This window comes from Mustela lutreola, chromosome 9 (assembly GCF_030435805.1).
Source record: "Mustela lutreola isolate mMusLut2 chromosome 9, mMusLut2.pri, whole genome shotgun sequence".
NCBI classification, from domain to species: domain Eukaryota; kingdom Metazoa; phylum Chordata; class Mammalia; order Carnivora; family Mustelidae; genus Mustela; species Mustela lutreola.
Genome location: NC_081298.1, coordinates 3,440,657 through 3,461,682, shown reverse-complemented (window position 1 = coordinate 3,461,682; position 21,026 = coordinate 3,440,657). Strand labels below are relative to the sequence as shown.

General features: G+C 56.3%; 1 protein-coding gene across 3 annotated transcripts in view; it reads left to right on the top strand.

Moving 5' to 3' along the window:
* The first annotated feature begins 3,541 nt into the window (after positions 1 to 3,541).
* PHACTR3 (phosphatase and actin regulator 3) overlaps positions 3,542 to 21,026 on the top strand; it is a 220,428-nt gene continuing 202,943 nt past the window's right edge. Inside the window, exon 1 of one of the 3 annotated variants that reach the window (XM_059132907.1) lies at positions 3,542 to 3,688. In XM_059132907.1, coding sequence (XP_058988890.1) covers positions 3,580 to 3,688 — 109 coding nt within the window. In that variant the 5' untranslated portion in view covers positions 3,542 to 3,579. Of the gene's footprint in view, positions 3,689 to 4,293; positions 4,394 to 21,026 lie in introns of those variants that run through there. The other 2 variants (XM_059132909.1, XM_059132912.1) reach the window with 2 other exon arrangements.

Genomic DNA, 21,026 nt, shown 5'->3' with positions numbered 1-21,026 from the left:
CATTCTGACTGGTGTGAGGTGGTATTTCATTGTGGTTTTGATTTGTATTTCCCTGATGCCGAGTGATGTGGAGCACTTTTTCATGTATCTGTTGGCCATCTGGATGTCTTCTTTGCAGAAATGCCTGTTCATGGCTTCTGACCATTTCTTGATTGGATTATTTGTTCTTTGGGTGTTGAGTTTGATAAGTTCTTTATAGATTTTGGATACTAGCCCTTTATCTGATATGTCATTTGCAAATATCTTCTCCCATTCTGTCAGTTGTCTTTTGGTTTTGTTGACTGTTTCCTTTGCTGTGCAAAAGCTTTTGATCTTGATGTAGTCCCAATAGATTTTTGCCCTTGCTTCCCTTGCTTTTGTGCCCACATCTTCTTTATCCACTCATTGGTTGATGGATATTTAGGTCTCTTCCATGTTTTGACTCTTGTGGGGAAGGCAGCTGAGAACAGGGGGGCATGCATATCTCCTTGACATGGTGATTTCATTTCCCGCAGATATATGGGGGTATATGTTCCAGTATTTGCAGGATCATGAGGCTGTTCTCATCACACTCAGTGCTGAGAGCTCAAAAGCTCTTCTCTGAGACTGGGAGTAAGTCTAGCCGTCCATTCTCATGGCTCCTACTTAACATGGGGCTGGAACCCTTCGTCAGAGCAATGAAGCAAGAGGAAAAAAAGCATCAGAATTGGAAAGGAAGAAATAAAATTATCTCTATTTGTAGATGACATGATTTTATATGTAGAAAACCCTAAGACTCCCCCCAACATGGTTAGATCTAATCAACTAATTCAGTATAGTTGCAAAACCAAAATTAACCAGAATTAAATGTGCAATTCTGTGAATTAAATACATTCATAATGTTGTTCTGTTAACAGAACCTTCAGAACGTCTCCTCTTCCCAAACTCCAACTATCCCCATGGAACACTAACTCTCTCTTCCTCTTTTGCCAGCCCCTGGCGACCTCCCTTCCGCTTCTGCCTCCATGAGTCTGACTCTTCCAGGGACCTCATTTAGAAAGGAATCAGGGAGTCCTGGGTGGCTCAGTCCTGGTTTCATCTCAGGTCATGATTTCAAGGTCATGAGATCCAGCCCTGCATCGTTCTTCACGATCAGCCAGAAGTCTGCTTGAGTCTCTCTCTCTACCCCCCGTCCCTCCCCTCTCTGAAATAAATACATAAATCTTTAAAATTTTTTTAAAAAAATGGGATCATCCCATATTTTCAGAGCCGGTGTCTTTGCCTGGGCTGTGGTATTGGTACCATGGCCTCAAGGTTCATCCATGGGCACGCAAGTTCAAAGTTTCCTTCCTTTTTAAGACGGGGAATGTTCCACTGTAGGGACAGACCACATTTTGCTTCTCCACTCATCTGTGGATGGACACTTGGGTTGCTTCCACATTTTAGTTTTTGTGAATCACGCTGCTGTGAACACAGGTGGGCAGGTACCTTCGAGGCCCTGATGTCACTTCTTTTCTCTGCAAATCCAGAAGTGGGATTGCTTTTGGACCACCGGGTAATTTTATTTTTAAGATTTTTGAGGAACCTCCATACCGTTTCCTGCAGCTGCCTCATTTTGTCCTTTCTACTGTGTGTACCTGAAACATCACACAGTCCCACCAACAGTGCACGAAGGTTCTCATTTTGTGTGTGTGTGTGTTTTTTTTTCCCCATATGTTTAAAAAACAGTGGTTTCGAGGTGGTATCCCATTGTGGCTTGGGTTTATATTTCCCAGGGATGACCAGTGTTGAGCATCTTTTCATGGGCTATGGGGCCATTTGCTCATCTTCTTTGGAGAAATGTCTGATCAAGTCCTTTGCCCATTTTTGAACTGGGTTGTTTGTTCTTCTGTTGTTGGTTTTGAGGAGTTCTCTAGCTTTTCAGATAAAGGCACAATTTGCAGACATTCTCTCCAATTCTGTGGGTTGCCCATTTAACACCTTTGATTTGTGAGTATGTTGTCACGTCTGTGTCTTACTCTCTCTTTCCCACCAAGAGTCCTGTGGTGCGTGCCCAACAGAATATGCACACAGTGCAGGGGGCTTGACAAGCAGAAACCAAATGCATGGGGAGGAGAAGCAAGGGAGGCTGAAGGAAAGGCTTCAGAGAAGACACAGTGCTTACACTGGGTCCTGAAGGATGAGTAGGAGTTCACCAGAACATGCCCAGTGGGCTGGGCAGAGAACTAAGGCACTGAGACATCGACTAGGGTCTGAATCCTCTTTCCCATCCTAACTTCCTAGGACACGTTACTTCTTTCTGAAGCTTAGTCCCTTTCTCTAAAAAGCAAGGTGATCCTAGTACCTCCCTACAGGAGCTGAAGGAGGAGAAAATAGGAGGCAGCGGGGGATGAAGTTCTCATCTATACAGTGGAGATGATAATTCTGCCTTCTTCAAGAAGTTGTCCTAAAGGTTATAGGAGTATAGGCATGGCACCTAGTGTTAGCTATTAGTTGTTACATTGTTACAAAGTTCTAAAGATGAGGAGTGATAAGGACAGGAAATGCTAGAAGCAGGTGGGTAGGATGTCCAGTAGCATCCATGACCAGTGCTGCACTCCGCAGCCCTGTGGCCAGGGACAATTCGTTCCTCTATGCGGCCTGCCCTTCTGCATCTGTGAAATGGACACCGTGATTGCACCTGGTTGCGGAGTTGCTAGGGTTTGAACCCGGGGTTTCCTGGGCGGAGCTGTACCTGGAAGATGCTGGGTGGTGGGGATGGGGGGGTTATTGTCCCGCTGGGGCTCTGAGGACCTTTGCCTGGTACACTGAGCCAGTCACTCTGCTGGTGACAGGGACCTCTCCAGATGACCCTGATGATGCTGAGGGTCCTGAGCCCAGGCCAGGCAGGGATTCTGCCTCCAAGGCAAAACCCCCAAAGTCAGCAGAGGCGGGTGGAGCCCTTTGAAGCCTCGCTGGGGGGAGCGGTGGTGACTGGTGGGAGCTCTCAGCGGGACGGGGCGGGGGAATGTTGGCACAGTTCTAATCCTTGAGCCAGTTGGTGGCTACGAGGGTGTCCCACGTACAGTACGCATTAAAAATAGTTATGGTTTTAGTTTTATTTTTCACAAAGATCGACAACGCACGCCACGGTGTATTAGCACCACAATGGCTTCTCCGTCGTTAGCAGGTAAATTAAAGGCGGCCAAGGCGTCTCCCACCCTGGAGAGTGACAGTCCAGAGTCACCCGCCTCTCGTCTCCCCATCCCCGGGTCCATTTCGCAGCCCCGGACGCCGGCGCTGAGGGTCCCGCAGCGGCTCTCCCTGGGCAGCCTCCCCCCGCTGTGAACTGCGGCTGCCCCTCCTGGCCGCGCTCCGGTTAACGCTGGCAGGGCGCCCCAGGCCCTGAGGTCCCGCAACCCCGGCTGGGGCGCCCGACGGGTCGGGGGAGATCAAGGTCAAGGCGGCGCCCCTGGGCGCCCCCGCCCGGCCGAGGGGCGGGCCAGCGTGGTGCCCCGCCCGCGCCCGGCCCCGCAGCCCCGCCCCCGCCCGCACCCCACCGCCCAGCCTTCCGCACCCCCGGGCTCTACGCGGCGCTCCGCGGCCCCCGGCGGACGCGGCCCGGAGCGGCCCTCCGGCGCGATGCGCGGCCGGGGCGGGGGTCGCGCCCGCTGGCCGGCGCCGGTGCGCTCGCTGCTGCGCGCCTTCGGGACCCGGGACGTCGCCGCCGCCGCCCGAGGCCCCGCGCAAGGTAAGCGCGCGCCGAGGGGAGGGGCCGGGGGGCTCGGGGCCGGGGAGCGAGCCCGCCGGGAGCCCGCGCCCTGCTCTCGGCCGCTGCGGGGTGGCCAGGACACCCGCGGCGCCCCCCCCCCGCACAGAGGTGGGCGCCTCCCGGCTCGGGCTGTCCTGCAGCCAAGGCGGGCGACTCTGCCCCAAAGGAGGGCGGTGCGCGCAGTGGTCCGACGCTGGCCTTGGGGTCTTGGGGCCGTCGTGGCTGGAGACCCACCTCTGCTAGCTGCGTGTGCTGTGCGCAGAGCACTTGCCTTCGTGCGGCATCTGTAAAATGGGGGCGGTCCAGTGTTTGCGCCTTGGGGCAGTAGGTGGGATCACGTGGGCAGCGCCCCCAACCCAGTAAGAGTTTCGCACGTGTTCCATTGTCCCCCTGCCCCCCAGGAGGACAGCGGGCCACCACCTGTGTCAGGCAGGAGAGGCCAGGGCCCCTGCAGGCAGACACCTGGTCCTGGAGAGGGTTCAGCTGAAGTTAAAGGGACAGGATCTCAGGAGAGGGGCTGAGGAAACTGAAAAAGGTTGAGAGCGCCACCTGCCCAGGGAAGAGGCGCTGGGAGTGGGAGGGGGCTTAGGGTCCCCAGTGGCCACTGGTGCATTTGGTGCCCAGAAGGCTGAATGCTGTTGGGCCAGAGGAAACTTGGACCACTGTTTGCAGACTGGCCTCCTGGTGAGAATCCCCTATTACAAGCAGCTTCCCCTGGGGGGGAGAAGGTACCACCCTCAGCCTGCCCCTCAGATTCACCTGGAATCGATATTTTTAATCAGTGCCAGTGGTTCTGGGATCAAGCCAGTCTGGAAACTGGCTTGGAAACCTCAGTAGCATCTTATTGGTGGCTCTCAGGTGGGGGGATTCTGTGCCCCCCAATTTTGATTGCGACATCTCCCCTACTTACTAGTAGCATCTAGTGGGGAGAAGCCAGGCGTGCCTCAGAACACCTGTGATGCCCAGGACCGCCTCCCCCTTCCCTCCAGGGAAGAAAAGAGGAGAATGATCTAGTACGCAATGCCAGCCCTGCCGAGGTTGGGGAACTGAGACACCCGGAGTCAGGGGGTCTAGAAGGCAGTGATGCTGGGGTTGATGCTGGGGTTTGGGGATCAGCAGGTAGCCCACAAGAGCCAGCTTTACCAGGCCCTCTGTGGTGCCCTGGGTATGAGAAGCCCGTGGCTGAAGCTTTGGGGGGACCAATCTGTGGTCAAGGGAGCATCTGGAATCCCAGCATAGAGGATGAACGGCGCTTCTGCTGTGACTCCATCCCTCCAGAGCACCGAGGACCCGCTAATCCTAGACCTTGTGCTGAGCTCTGGGGGTAGAGTGCTGACCAAGAGTGGGATGCTCTCTGACCCCAGGGTACGCACCCTCGAGTGGGGAAAGAAGTTCCCACACCCCGTTGCCCCCTGCCTGCACACAGGAGGTGCACACAGAGCTGGCCTCCTCCCGGAAAGTCCCCCCACCCCCGCCCCTACCGTTGGGTACTGAGTTTACAGCCAGTGCATTTGGGATTGGACCTTGAGAAGGGACAATCCGAGTCCTGACTTCCCACCACTCGGTGGTGCATGGAGAGCCCTCCCGGGTGTATGGGCTGCCCCGTGGACGTTACGCAACTCTGGCCGCACACGTTCATTTCAATTGTTGGGCATTTTAAAAATAGTTCTGTGGCTTCTGTGTAGGCCTTGAAGGCTGGCAGGGCTCAGCCTCTGCTAACCCACTTTTTCCAGGGAGAAAGCCAATGGCGCAGGTTTGGGGGGGGTGGTCAGCAGGTGTTTATTCGTCCCTGAAAATGGGTCAGGAGCTGACCTAGATGCTGGGCCTGAGGGCAAGGTCAGCTTCCTGCCCTCAGGGAGCTTTTATTCTAGTAGGAGGGAGACCCATCATAGTCGTGGAAGCAAAGAAAACAAATAGGATAATCCCCGGGCAGAGGAAGAAGTGGTTGATTGAGGATGGGGGCAGTTGCGGGGGTGGGGGTGGCCAGGGAAGGTTCCTGGAAGAGGGCGATTTGGCTGCAGGTATGATAATGGGGGAGAAGCAGGAGCCACGTATGGTAGGAGTGCGAGCGTGTCTAGCCGGAGGGAAAGCCGCAGCAGCAGCCCCGAGATGGGAATGAGCTCGGTGGAAACAGGGAGCAGGGGGTCACTGAGGCCGCGGACCTGTGTGCAGGGGGAGATGAGGGAACTACACTTGGCAAGGCAAGCAGGTAGACCCGGGACTCCCTGATGAGCCACGGGGCTTTCACGGCACAGACGGCACAGGTCTGAGGCCACGGGCAGTGTTTAAGCAGAGGGATCGGCTGACCTGCTATATCTGGGAGCAGCTCATCTGGTGGTCCTGGCTCTCGGTGGGGAGGGGAGATGCTGCTGCCCAGGGGACAGAGGTGGGCAAAGTGGACAGCCTTGGGGGCCTGCAATGCAGGAGAGCTCACAGGCTCCATGTCTGGGGCGGTGGGTCCGTGTATGGCCATTGAAGGAGAGAGGCTGGTGGGGAAGAAGGTCAGCAGGAGGAGGCTGTTCTAGCACGAAGAGGCCGGTGGGACATCCCGGAGGACGTGTGGTGTGGGCAGTGGCATATTTGAGCCTGGAGCCTCCAGGCTGAGATTCATCCGGGCGGAGCCTTCACCCAAAGGATGTCACCCAGGAGGTGGAGGGGGCCTGAGGCAGAGTGGGGCAGAGTTTTTGGGTTTCGGTGTGGAATCAGATAGGACGGCCCAAATACCATATCTCGGTTTGGAGCAAGGGTCCTGGGAGCCGGGGCAGTGCTGGCGGTGTGCCCCCAGCTGTGTGTCCTGATGGCCAGACCCTGGGAAACGAGGCGCCAAGGGTTGTCCAGCGGCCGCTGGAAGCTCAGGCCCCCTGATTTGGGCGCGGCTGCCTCCGGGGGTCTGCCCTGGGCTGATCCCACGTCCCCACCTTAGAGGGCTGAGGGCTCTGTGGTCAGAGTCGCTGCTCTGATTTAGGAACAAATGAGCCACTCATTCTTCCAGACTTCGGGATCTGATCTGGAAGCTCTGACTCGTATTGGGGTATTTCTGTACCAAATGGGGTTGTATGTTTGTTTGTTTGTTTGAAGGGGAAGGAGTGCTGGATGGTATCATGAAACGCCTCGGCTGATGCTCATAAACGTTGCGGCTTTAGGGGCCGCACAAGGCAGCTGGAAATGTAATGCCTTGTTTCCCTGACTCAGCTCAGGGCTCAGAGTTAGGGCCGGGCCAGGCTTCCCGGAGGCAGTGACCCTGAAGATGTGGGAAGGATCACAGTTGCCCAATTCTGTTGAAATCGGAATGACAGTCAGCTGTGCACAGCTGGCTTTTAGGCTAGCAGGGGATTAGACCTCAGGAGCAAAAGGAGTGCTTGCCAGGTCAAGAGGCTGGAAGTCCAGAGCCCCGTGGCTCAGGGGCTCCAGCTAGTGTCCCATTGTCTGTGCAGGACTCGGGCTGGGCCGCATCACCTGCCCTTGCACCTGTCACTGTGGCCTGGGAGAGGTGGGGGGCTGGGGGGTAGAGGCCAGGTGTGGACGCCCGTCCCTCAGTCGCCAGGCCTGAGGCCCCAGAAGAGATCGGGGGTGTCTGCAGAAGAGGGAGAGTGGGCGATGAACACTGCAAACACCAAGCAGCCTGTCTCCGGCTGCCCCCACCCCGAGCAGTGCGGGGACACCAGGCGTGGGCTTACCCGACTGGCGGAAGCCACCATGGGTCCAGACCTGCCCTGCGGACCTCAGCCTTCTTTCTGGGGACAAGTATCATCAGGCAGCCGAGGGCCTGCCACGGGGAGATCCAGCTTAAGACCTCCCTCCACTCCTGTCCCCTGCCCTGGCATTCTCTCTGCTTGTCCCTTGTCCGCAGGTATCGGCCATCCTGTTACCTTAGGAGCGCCGGCTACCGAGGAGCATGGCCAAATGATACCGTCGATCACCCTGCTTTTGTTCCACGGGCACTGAGTGACCCTCAGGCTTTAGAGCGGGTCTGGCCTCTGGTCAGCGCTTGTCAGTATTTGTTGGCTGAAGCGTATGTAGTGTGCTCGATGCAGGCAACAGGCTTCTTTGGGGAAAACTATTAATTACTTCAGCGTGTCAGGACTGCCTCGTCCGAGTGAGAAGTGCAAACGTTACGAATGAGGTGAGCACTGCTCCTTGTGCTTCTCCCGTGCTCCCCAGAGGTGACCCCTCTATTACTGTCTCCCGGGGTTCCCGGCAGACTGTCTGGACGCGTGTGCGGGGCTCAGAAGCTCTACGGGATGGTTTCCTGTAAGTATTTTCAAGAAATAGCATCTGAAGGCAGCACATCTTGTTCCGAACCGTATTGTTTTTGCGCACCAACGTGTCTGGGAGATGAATCTGGGTTAATAGATTCCTTCCAACTGTGTTAGAGTATTCCACTGCTGTCTTGGCTTTTCTGCTGCGGCCGGCCGTGGAGGTCGCTCTCGGGTCTTCGCGTCCCAGACGGGGCTGCAACGAGCGTCCCGTGTGCATCTGTGGGACACCTGGCAAGTGCCCCTCTGTACGGCGCGTTGTCAGAAGCGGAATTTCTGGGGTAGAAGATGCATACATTTTAAATTATGTTTGGTTCAACTGCATAGTTTCCCGAAGAGGCGACGTTGCTTCCAACGGCCGTGTCTGAAGTGCCTGCCTTCCAGCTGTCTTGAGTTGTTCAGAGTCTCCCATTTCCTCAATTCTACAAAAACAAGTGTCACTTCCTTGATTTAATTTCCATTCCGTAGATTGTTTTGGAGGTTTTTTTGTCTGTTTGTCTAAGATTTTATTTATTTATTTGAGAGAGAGAGAGTGAGCAAGAGAGCACACGCCAGGGCAGAGGCAGAGGGAGAAGCAGACTCCCCGCTGAGTAGGGAGCCTGATGCGGGACTCGATCCCAGGACCCTGAGGTCATGACCTGAGCTGAAGGTAGATGCTCAATCCACTGAGCCATCCACGTGCTCCTGGACGGTTGTGTGTGTGTGTGTGTGTGTGTGTGTGTGTGTATGTGTCTGTGCATGTGTGTGCAGGTGTGTGAATGTGCATTTGGTTAAGTTTTGTGGGTTGCCGCTCAGTTGCCAGTATTTTTGTGGGGTTGCTGGTCCTCTTCTAGATAGTTTGTAGGAACTATTTTTGTGTTCTCAAGTCTAACCCTCTACTTGCTGAAGGTACTTGTGCTGTCTCTGTGGCTTGTCTTTTAGCTTTGTCTATAGTGTCTTTGGTGGAGGAGAAGTTCTTAGGTTGGTTTCTTCTTCAGATATAATGGACACGTAACATTGTATTAGGGTCGGGTGTACCGCCTAGCGATTCCAAAGCGTGTACATTGCAAGATCCCAGCAGTGAGTCTAGTGAACGTCCATCACTACGCGTAGCGGCAAGTGTTTTCTTGGCGACGAGAACTTTTAAGATCTACTCTCTTAGCTGCTTTCGGATCTGCGGCCCGGAGCTGGTACCTGCCGCCGCCGCCCCCGACCCCTCAGTACATCCCCGAGGTTTTAGTCTTGATGTAGCAAAACCTATCAAGCTGCTCCTTGATGTCTTTGCTTTTTGTTTCTTAAGAAATCTTGTTCTGCTCCGAGTTTAGAGCGGACACTGAGTCGGCCTGGGACGGTCCTGGTTTTAGCACCGTCATTCCTTGTCCCGGTAAGTCCTCAGTCCCCGGGGCGATCCAGGATGATGGGTCATAAGCATATATGTCACGTTTCCTATCAATGGCCAATCAGGTATTTTTATACATTTCTGTTTCTACTCTGCTGTAGTTCATTTTCATGAAAAGAATGTGGTAGAATCCAGATTTTTAGTAGGGAATCCCAGAGTCAAAATGCTCAGTCCGGGGAGCTGCGGATTCTGGGGGAAATGTCCCCCCCCCCCCCGCCCCGGGCCAGCCCAGAGAGGAGAGATGGTCTGGAGGGCGGTGGGGGCTTCGGGTGGTTTCCTTTGCCCGAGATCACAAAGCAGACCCCGTCTTCTGAACCACAAATGGAAGCCAGTTTTGGGCAAGAGTTTGTTTTCTGACTCTGTGACGTGTGCGGCTTACTGACACGATCCCCGTGTGAGTGTGCTTTCAATCCTTCCTTCCTTCCTTTGACTGTGACGTGGCAACTCCTGGGGCCCGCTGCTCAGAAAAGTCGAGGTGAGCCTCCTCACTGCCTCAGTTGCTTGCCACGGCGGGGCCCCCCGGGAGGAGACCCTCCCCACGTGCCGCCCAGACAAGCGCTCTCAGGACTTCCTCGTGGTCGACCCAGGGCACTGGGTACCCCCAACTCCTCCGTTGTTTGAGCTTCATTGAGGCAACTGCTGCCTTTGGGATTTGTACCAAAATTCAGTTTTAAGAAACGCAGCTCTAAGGACAGTTAACAGGAACCACGCACGCCCCTCGCATGGGTCTTCTCCGAGCCAGCCTGGTGGCCTGGCCGGGATGGTACCACTGGGGCCCCGCAGGCTCCTGCCGGACTGAGCTGGTACCACACTGCGGACTCTGCGGACTCTGCAGTCCTGGGGCAGGGAGAATGGGGGTGGGGAGGGGTGCAGGGGCGTGATGCGGGTGTGGCGCCCTCTGTAGGCTAGTGGCCTGGGTTACCTGGAAGGGGTTGATTTTGTGTGATTGGCATGTTTCTGGGAAGGTGACGGGTTCCACCTGTCACTGGGTGTGGGTGAATATATGTGTCTTCATAAGGCCTTGCTCCGAGTGGAATCCAGCAATCCCCGGTCCTCAGAATTGGGACGCCCGTCTTCTCCTGCCCTTGGACGTTGGCTCTCGGTCTTCAGGTGTGGGCTGGACCTCTGCCGCAGGTGTCCCCGGGTCTCCAGAGGGTGGGCGCCAGACTGTGGGACTTCTTAGCCTCCGTGATGCATGTGGGCCAGTGCCTGTAATCAGTCTGGCTGTCTGCGTCAACTTATCTCCTGTCACTTCTGTTTCTCTGGGGACCCTGAGTCGTACGGCTGGTATGTTAGTTTGCTGGAGTCCCCATAACACGACACCACAGACGTGGGGCCTTAAACAACCAAAGTTTGATTTCTCACCGTTCTGGAGGCCGATGTCCAAGATCGAGGTGTGGGCAGAGCTGGTTTTTCTGGAGGCCTCTCTCTTTGGCTTGTAGACAGCCGCCTCCTCATGTGGCCTTTGTCCTCTCTGTGTGTCGCCCCTGGTGTGTTGTCTCTCCATGTCCACATTTACGCTGCTTCTAAGCATACAGTCAGACTGGAGCAGGACTCACGCTAATGGCCTCATTTTGTCTTAATTATGTCTTTAAGTCCCTGTCTCCAGATAGATTCAAGGGCATAAGTGTATGAATTTTGAGGGACACGGTTCATTCCAGACCTGCACCATATGGGTGCTGCTGGGAGCCCAGCCAGACTGTGGGTTTCAGATCCTTGCTACATGGGCGGCACAGGGGCCTGGAGGTCCCAAGACGGAGCCTCCTAAGAGAAACAGGCTCAACTTCTGTTATCTTTGATGATCCGGCCCCGGACGTCACCCAGACGCAGGGGTGAGGGCTGGCACCCGCCCCTCGGTGGGGGCGGTCCAAGGTCACATGGTGAGGACGTGGGAGGTGGAGGATGCTGGGGCTGTAGTTGGAAATTAGCATCTACCACACTGTCTGAAAGACCCCCGCCTCGCTGCACCGAGCCTAGCACACTCTCTTCTGAATTCCCGTGCAGCCCTCACCACGGTGTGTGATCGTGTGAAAAAGGGTTAACGGAGCCAGCCCGTCTGCTTTCCTTAGAAAGGCCTGCTTGCAAGGCTGGCCTTCCGCCGGCACCTGCGCCGCTGGGCTTTGGGACGGGTCCCGCCATTCTCTGACGGATCAGGGCGCCTCGCTGCTCCTCCGCTGTGTGCAGACCGTGGGCTCTACGCCGGGAGCCTGCTTTCCATCCGGGGCTCTGGCCTCCTGGTTGTGCCAGGCAGAGCATATCTTCAGAACCAGCTCCGGGTTGCCAGCTGTGGTGCTGGTCTCTGAGGGGCTTCCCTGGGAGACTGGCATTCACAGGTGTCGTCAGAACTTGTTGCTGGAGGACCTGAGTGCTGTCAGCAAGCCTCCGCTGGGAGAGGCTTCTGGAAGCTCATGCCTGGTTTTCCCGGGGCTTCACCCTGCACACCTTTTCCCTTTGCCGGTTGCGCTCAGTGTCCTTTCACGGTAATAGCTCGGGGCTGGGCATTTGACCCTAGCTGAGTCCCAGGAGTCCCCCCGGTGACTCCCTAAACCTGGGCCCTCGCCCAGGAGTCACGTGTTTGCTCCCCCGTTAATGACCCGTCTTCCCTGCCAGATGTCCAGCTCTCGCAGCAGTGACGTGTCTAGCCCACAGCTCGGTGCCCGGCCTGCGTAGCACACAGTAGGTGCACTACAAATTCTGTGGCCCTACGGAGCACGAGTGGCAGTCTGTGGCGGGACACCTCCTCTCTCCTGGCCCCATGGAGAAAGCCATCCTAGACTCGGTAGCACCTACCTTCACGGGGCTGGGGGCAGGCCGCCGGCCTCTTCGTAGGCATCTCTGAGGGGCTCCCACGTTCTGCGGAACACACATGGTATTTTTAGACTGTATTGCAGGATCTACGTACCATTTCTCCAACAAATCGTGACTGGGTCCATGTAGGCTATGGGGCCCTATTCTCCATACAGACCGATGTTCTGTGTACGAGTTCCCTAAGAGACCCCTGGCAGACACCATTACCTAAGCCCTAATCAGATGTCCCTGCCTGTCCCCCCCCGGCCCCCTGTCCACCCTACCCTATTCCTCCCGCCGCAAGCATGGTCTCTTGGCAGGTGGACGGGCGTCCGGCTGCCGGCGGAGTGCGTCTTACAGATACTGATGGGAGCTCCCTGCCGCTTCCCCAAAGAGCAGGAACTGAACATCGGCCGCACTCAGTGCGGTTGCTAACATGAGATAAGGGCCATATCTGCCCCCTTGCGAGGGTCAGAGCGCTGGGGGAACCGGTCCTTATCCGATGGCTGCGAATCCTCCGACTCGTGCAATTCACACTCGCTCTGAGGACGCGGACGCCGGACTGCAGAGGCTTGCGGCAAATTTTCATTTCTATTTGTGTTTTAGTGGCTTTGTCGTCTGTGCTTTCTTTCCGCAATCCACACAAACTCATGGCAGATTTTTACCTCCGGGGGAAGCATGGGGATGATAAAAAGAAACACCTCTCCTCTTTGTGGATGAAAGTGGTCTCCAACGCGGAGAACTATGGCCATGGGTCCCAGTGCCAAGTACTTGATGCTTCTCATTTGCGTTGGGTTGCCTGGGGGTCACCGCAGTGCGGGGACCTGGGAGAAACCACCGTGAAGTCACCCCTTGGGACGGGGGTCATCACGGCGGCTGAGCCGACTCCAGACTGAGGGCTGTGCTCCGTCTGCTCCTCCGTCCGGGCATGTGGGAAGGAGCTACGACCCCATTTGACAGATGAGGAGAAACAAGTCTCAGAGATCGGGTCTCTTGCCCAAGGCCGCACAGCTGGCGGACAGAACTTTTAACCTGGACAGTCTCCTCTGGCCGACCCTTGATTCCCAGCCGTTTGCTGTCCTGACTCTCAAAATTTATGTTCTCTCCCTTGTGCTCTGGGAGGCAGTACTAGTTCTTAGGACCTAACCTGGCAGCCCTTAATGCATGACCCAGTTCTGGCGGCACCTTGGAGATGCCTGCTTTGGAAACGAGGAAGCTGGTGTCAGGAAAGGGTCCTGCTCCACAAGGGGACACTGTGTGCCCTGCAGGGGGGATGCCGGGGCGGGGAGAGGGGAGTCCACCACACCTGTCCTGCTCTGCAGCCTCTTCCCTTGGTTCAAGCCTTGAGCTGACCTTGGATGTGACTGCCTCTGTCTTCTGCAGACCCTCTAGGCAGGGTGGAGGGGTGAGAGTTGAGCAGAGCTGGGGGAAGGGCCCTTGGAGTCAGGTGAATGGCTCATTCCAGCTGCAGCCCTGCCTCCCCGCATGACCTCGCGGGCCTGACCTCCCCGCTCTGAGCCGGGCTGTCCTTGTCAGCAGACGGCGACCCCAGAGCCAGTGTCCTCAGCCAGTCCGGAGGATGAGAGAGAGGATGTGTGTGCTTGTTTCCTGCGGCTGCTGAAACACATGGCCCTGAGCAGCCTACAGGAGGACCCGTTTACTTTCACCGTCTTCCGTGGGTGTGAGTCCAGTGGGCTTGGCTGAGCCCCTCCCTGGGTCCCGCAGGGGGAAGTCCCGTGTCTGCTGGTCCGCGCTCCTTCCTGGACCCTCGGGGGCAGAGTCCGCTTCCCGCTCACGCACCAGGCAGAGGTCAGCTCCCGGCTGTAGGATCCAGCTCCCCGTTTTCCTGCTGGCTGTTGGCAGGGACCACTCAGCCTCCGGAGGCTGCCGTGTTCCTCAGCGTGTGGGTCCTCGAGGCCGGTGGGGGGCCGAGCTCTTCTCTCAGCTTCAAGTACTTCTTCCCTCCCCTCCGCCCCGTCTCTCTTCCTCTCCTGCCTTCCTCTGCGCAGTGGGGCTCCTGCGACGGCCCCGGGCTGTCCCGGTCACCTGGGGTGATCTCCCCGTCTTCCGGGCTGCTGACTGTAGCCCCGATCTGTCCACAAAAGCCTTCGCAGCAGTGCCTAGAGGAGTGTTTGATTGGGTCACTGGGGGTCAGGATCCCGGGGGATTGGCGCTCTGCCGTCCGCACTGTGGGGAAGTGCATTAGCCCACGGTCAGGCCCACAGGGAGCGGCTCAGTATGGATGGGGTGAGTGAGGGGACCCCAGTACATGGGACCGCCTTGTCCCAGCTGCACAGGTGTGTGGGGCTGGGCGGCTGAGTCCTGCTTTAAGGAATCTTAACACTGAAACAAAAAAACCTTCTAACTTAGAGAGTGCATAAATTCGTTGTTAATTATCTGTATTTTAATAGTGATGGTGCATAGGGTTAGTGTTTTTTTTTTTTTTTTTTTTTTTTTTTTTTTTTTTTTTAAATTACAATAGTAGCTAAAAGATACCTTGGAATAAGGCATTGGTGGAACGCAGCGTATCTCGCTCTGGCCACTGCCCCGAGCCCCATCCCCCACGCTGGATATGCGGTCCCCGTGCGTCCCTTGTCTCCTGGCCCCTTCTTGCCTCCCTCCACTTGACCTTCCACCCCGTGGCCCCATAACCTCCCGAGAGAAGGTAAATCCTGTCTCTGTCCTATCTGGAGACCCTGCTGGGTTTTTTGTTCCCCTCTGAAGAAAATCCATGCTTTACTCCATGGATCGTAAGGCCCTTTGAGTTCTGGGGTCTCTATGCCCACCCACTGCCTGCCACCCTGCCCTTTCTCAGCTGCTCATACTGCCCAACCTCGGGGCCTTTGCACCTGCTATTGTCAGGAGCGCCGTCCCCGCCCCCCTCCCCCACACAACACCTGGCACATACTAGGAGCAGGCGACATCAATCGCTGCAGAAGCACATCAGTCAACAGACCCAACACAGGGCCTTGTGATCTCAAGGGTGCTTCTGTCAGACCAAGCCTGGTGGATCTGTGTGGTCTCTGGGCCCCTGCCTGGATCTAAACGAAGGACCAGCGTCTCATCTTCACTGTGTACTGTGGGTTCTACTGGGAGCCAGAGCCAACTCCACTCGAGATTCTTGTACCTTTGTTCTTTCCTGCTGACAGACTCCCAGGCCCACTGCCCCAAAACTCTGAGGCTCCCTTCTATGCCATGGCTTGAGTAGGCACGTGGGTCCCCCTGAGTAGCCTGGAAAAGAACCGAAAGGGTCTGAAACCCCCCAGACTGCAGCATGAGACACCAGGAATAATCTGTACCCCGGGGGCTCACTGAAATGCCCCCTGCTAAACACAGAAATCAGTGCTGCCCCCCCCAAAGGCTGCAGACATCCATGGTACTGGCGGGGATGCCGGAATCTGATTGCCCGAATGACTGTTCCCCTGCACCCGACGTCCCGGTCGGCCCACCAGCTCTAGAGCTCACGTTGGTTTTAATGCATGCCGGGCTCTGAAGGAGATCACGGCTTCTACGAAAGTGCAGACGTTATCGGCATTATTTATGGGTTTGTACAAGTGGATTCCTGGGATTATCACTCCAGCCACGGGACTTACGATGTATTTTTAAAGTACTACCTATAAACCTGGCGTTATGGATTTTCTGTAATTTATAGATCGGGCTCAGTGCTGTGTTTGAACTGTTACAGTGCAAAGCGCTTGGTCTGCCATTTCTGCAGGAGGGAGCTGGCCAGATCAATCCGTTCTGTGGTTAAGTCAATAAGCCCAGCTCTGCCATCTCCCACGGGAAGAGAAACACGGCTCTCCAGAATATTAATCTGGTGAACGTATTAGAATGTGCATGTTTTGTTGGAGGAAGGATTAAGTGTTTGGGTGACGAAAGGCCATTCCTTAAACACGAATTACCTTTTCTTAAAAAGCAAAGAGTGAAATGACCTAACAGTTCAGGCGGCAAGCACAGCGGCCGACGAGGGGTGCAGGTGTTCCCTCCGTTTATCTTTTACGTTATCATCACGCACATGTTTCACGATCTCCTTTTCTGAGCACTAATGAAATCACCTCTGGTGGGGAGTTCGGGTGAGCAGCCGCTCCTGGAGGCAGCCACGTGGGCAGCCGGGGGACAGGGCAGCCCAGAACCCCACGTCCAAGCACCTGTGGTGTGACTCTTGCATTTGGCATCATTGTGTTATACAAGGTAACCACTTGCCCTGGAAGTCATGATAGATGGATTCATTTCATTGGGAAAAAAAAAAAAAAAGCCACTATATCACATCCCTTAGTTTGTATGTATCCAAGGTCAGCCATTAGGCTTTGAGAGATACTCGGTTGTTTTCTCTTTATCTGCCTTGGTCGTGACTTCTGTGTACAGGGGTCCCTGCAGAGTCGATGACAGGAGATGTCCGTGCTGGCTGGAGGGGACAGGGTGCGTTTTGTCCTGGCAGAGGACAAGGGAGCCTCTTGCTCCCCAATCAGCTGTTCCGACGGCAAACCCAACGGGGCCTGGAGTGGAGTCGGCTCTGAGTGTGTTTGCCCGAGCTAATGGCTTCAGGGTAGCTGGGGTCATGGTGAGTGAGGGTCGTGGGCAGCACAGGAGGCTTCAGGGATGAGCTGGCACAGTGGAAAGAGGCTGAGAGTCCTGTCCTGTCCTGTCCCTGTCGCTTTGGAGCTCTGGGACCTTTGTTAAGTCACACAGCCTCTCGGGGGCTCACCTTCCTGGTTTGGAAAAGGAGGACCGTGGCGCCAGCCTCTGGGATGGTGAGTCACACGTGCCAGGCTCCTGGTAAGTCATAGGATTGCAGAAACGCAGTTGTTAAATCATCATCATCATCTTCTTCTTCTTCTTTTTTTTTAAAAAATATTTTATTTATTTATTTGACAGACAGAGATCACAAGTAGGCAGAGAGGCAGGTAGATGGGGTCGGGGGCGGGAGGCAGGCTCCCCTCGGAGCAGAGAGCCCAATGCGGGACTCGATCCCAGGACCCTGAGATCATGACCTGAGCCGAAGGCAGAGGCTTTAACCCGCTGAGCCAGCCAGGCGCCCCAGTTGTCAAATCTTCTGTCGTCGTCGTCCAAGTTGGTGGTCTTTGCAGGACTCAAAAAGTGGGAGGTTCCTGCCTGTGCCATGGAAGCTGTGCTTGACGTGGTTACAGCCTGAGCTCGGGAGCTGAGGACCTGGGTTCAAGTTCTGCGTTTGCCAAACAGGCAAGTACTAAGCGCTTTGCATCACACTTGCAACATGGGAATGTGCTAGGACCTAACCGTATTTGGTGACTTTCGGCAGTAGCCACATTAGTAATTACAAAGTGCTTAGAACGATGCCTGGCACATTCTCAGGTTTACAGTTTAAGTAGCTGAAAACCCAGGAGGTTCGCTCCCCACACACGAGACCCGGCGGGAGGCCGCCGGAGCCTCCGTCTGCAGGAGCAGGCGTCCCTTCCTAGCTGTGGTGCTGCCCCTGCGAACCCCACGGGAGCCTCCGAGACAGGGAGTTGGAGCCCAGCTCTTGGCAACAATCACGGCAAATGCCTTTTCTGTAAGTGGCCCTCTGGTCTGCGGCAGTATTTTCCGGAGGCCTCGGAAGCAGGCCCCTCTCTGTTCATCAGTGGGAGACAGGGTCCCCCCCCCCCCAAACATGCACACGCAGCGGGGAAAAGACATAGGATGTACGGTGCATGGAGAAACTCCCCCCCCCCCCTCCGAGTTTCACAGATTTGTGCTGACCTGTGTTAGCCAGGGCCCGCTGCGCTGTTCTCCGTCTTTCCTAGAGGAGGGCTCGATCTCTCCCCTGCTTGTGCTTCTTGCCCCAGGTGCAAGTGCATGGGGCACGTGAGACAGTATCAGAAGTCTTGCCCCAGAGGAGACGTTGTACTGGGAGCAGCGAGCACATAGGGAGGTGTCTGGCATGCCGGGCGCTCTGCGGATTGCCCAAACCCGGAGAGTGAGGCTGTCCCTTCCCTCCCTCACGCACCTGGCCCAGGGGCAGCGGGGACAAGCCCGAGGCCACCCAGAGGAAGTCTCTGAACCCTGTCTCAAGCCCGGGTCTTCCGCTCCAGCTCGGAAGGGTTTCGCTAGATGGTCCGAGGGGACAGTACCCTGAGGGGGGCTGGAGGCATCACTGGGAAGGCATGGGTCTCCCAGGCCGGCTCTGGCTGCCGGTGCCTTTCAGTACGGCGAGCACGGTGGGTGACACGGAGGGTTTTGTTTTAAAAGGGTTGCGTATGTTTTAAGAAGATCCCTATCTGGCATTGTATGAAGTACCACCCTGGCCAGCCTTGTGGGTGCGGCTGCAGGGGCAGACCCCGTCAAGAATGTGGCCAAAGTGTGGAAGAATCCAAGGGCAAGGTTGAGTCCCCAAGCCAGGTCCTGGAGGGCCCCTGCGTGATGCATCAGGCGCCATTTCTCCAGTGGCCAGCAGAGGGCGCGCCTCCCCTCCTCAAGGCCAGGCTCAGCGCGATGCGACTGGCCGGTCCCTCGCTGGTCCCTTGGCCTCCAGTCCCCACCCTGGGGTTGGCCCCTTGTCCCTCTTCCGCTGGTTCTTTAAGAGCTTGGACAGACACGGCAGCTTGAGCCGTGATGTGTAAGAGATCGAGTTTGCTGGTTTAATTCTGTTTCTTTTAATTTTTTCATTTGGATCCCACTGTGGGCAGTGCCCGGTGCCACAGCCGTGTGGGGTGTGTGAGGTTTTCACCGTTCTGCTCCCTGCTCCGCCCTCCCACCCCCGCCCCACCCGCCTCCCCTCTGGGAACATCACTGTGTTCTCTAGAGGTCAGAGTCTCTCTCTTGGTTTCTCGCTCTCTCTTGGTCGTTCATTTGTTTTGTTTCTTAAATTCGACGGAGGAATGAAATCTTGCCATTTGCAATGACATGCGAGGACTCAGAAGGCATCACGCGCTGATGGAGATAAGCCAGTGGGAGAAGGAAGATTCTGTCCCTGCGGCCACGGCCGCGGGGAGGCGGAGCCCCGTGTCCCGGAGTGGGGATCTCCGTCCCGCCGCGTGCCCCATGCACCGGCTCAGCCAGCGCATCTCTTTCCCGGGTGCCTGCGCAATGGCAGGCACGTTCTCGGGTGAGCAGACTTGACAAAGACCCTGAGGTCTTCTGGGTGCTGAGACCCCAGCAGCCCAGATTCTGGGGCTCCTGGGAGCATGAGGGGCCGGGAAGCAGTCAGTGGGCGCTGGCATAACCACTGGAGGGCGCTGACCGTAGCCTCGGGTAGGTGGCCGGTTGTGCCTCCCTGTCCCACTGCTGAGCCCTCTGGGTGCCTTTCACGTGCATTTGGTGGCTGGGCAATGGGGCCGAAGCCTTGGGAGGAGGTTCCGGGGAGAGGCCCCGCAGGGTGGGGTCAGCGCTTGCCACCGGACCCCTGGAATGACCACCATGGGATGGCCGGGCAGGAGGGACCATGCTCGTTCTGTGATGAGGAATTAGAGGCCCAGAGAGGCATCCCTGGGGCTGCGTCTGGGACTGGAGCATCTGGGGGACCCAGAGCGTGTCCTTTCACACTTTCCGTCCCCAGCCAACCAACAGGTGGAACCCAGGAGTCTTGAGCCAAGTGGGTGTGGACCTAGGGCCGTAGGCTCAAAATGTTGTGTCTAATGATGTTGGTCCAAAAGGGGCTTCTGGTCTGTCTGCCCCCTCCTGCCCCTTCCGTGACCCTCCCCACCCCGGGAGTAGCATTGTGCCCACCTCGTCGTCAGTATCGTATCATCAGGACGCACCTGGACGTCCCTGCACCCCAGCCCCATTAATCATCGAAGTCAGCCATCCGGGAGTCACCTGTGGCTCCCTGCTCTGTCCTGTCCCTTCACAGCCGCCCCCTCGCCAAGTTGCTGGCACCACCTCTGCAGCACACTGAACCCACACTCGGCTCCCCTGTGCCCGCCTGGGGGATTGCCGGCCCCCTCACCCCTCTCCCCCTACCCGAGGTCCCTTCTCCATCCACAGCCAGAGGGATCTTCTGGAGACTCACGTCTGCCATCCGCTGCTTTTCACCTTCCTTGGAGCGAACTCCAGACTCCTAAGGAGCCGCACAAGGCACGGTGTGGGCCGCCTCCTGCCCCTCTCTCCAGCCTGGCTCGTGCCTCCGCCCCTCACTCTGCCTCTGTTTTGGGACTTCAAGCCCCACGCTGGCCCCACTTCCTCTCTGGCTTAATTGTGGGGTTAATCCCCACGGAGACGTCAGCTTCAAGAAGAGCATCGGTTCCTCGGCCCAGGCTCCTTCCTCCCCAGGCAAGCCCGGCTCTGCGCTCCCTGACCTCAGGGCGCCGACCTAGGGCTCAGTCCTTAACCCTGTCTTCTCAAGGTCACGAACTCCACGAAGCCAAGGACCAATCACATTTTGTTCATGGTGACATTCCTGGAAAATCTCGTGTTTTGGCACAAAACAGATGTTAACCTGCACATTGTATGAGAATAAAACCAACTCTGGAGATGTGTGTGGGTGGGACTGGGGTCCTTGTAAGCCTCTCCCCTGCTTCCTCAGGACAGTGGACACTTCCTACACTTCCTGTACTTCTCTGCCAGGCCCAGCGTCACCTCCCCCATGATGCCCCCCCTGACTGCCCCAGGCAGAGGAAGATCTTCCTTTTGCCTTCATCCTTAGTGTTTGTTGAAGGGACAGATTTTACTGACTTTGGCTCTTCCTAGTTCTTTGAGGCCACTGTGCTGGGTTATCATGGCAGCCGGAGTCAAGAAATAGCTTTGGGTTTTCTGATCAAAGACCAGAAGGGTGGCCCCAGAGAGGACTTTAGCCTGATCTGAAGCCCCAGGCAGGGACAGCAGAGGTTTTAAGTATGGTTACACTCTGCAAAGGTGAGAAGCAAACCCAGTCATCCTTCAGATCCAAAGCCCAGCCTAAGGACCTTTGTGTACGCTGTGCATGTGTGTGTTTAAAACAACT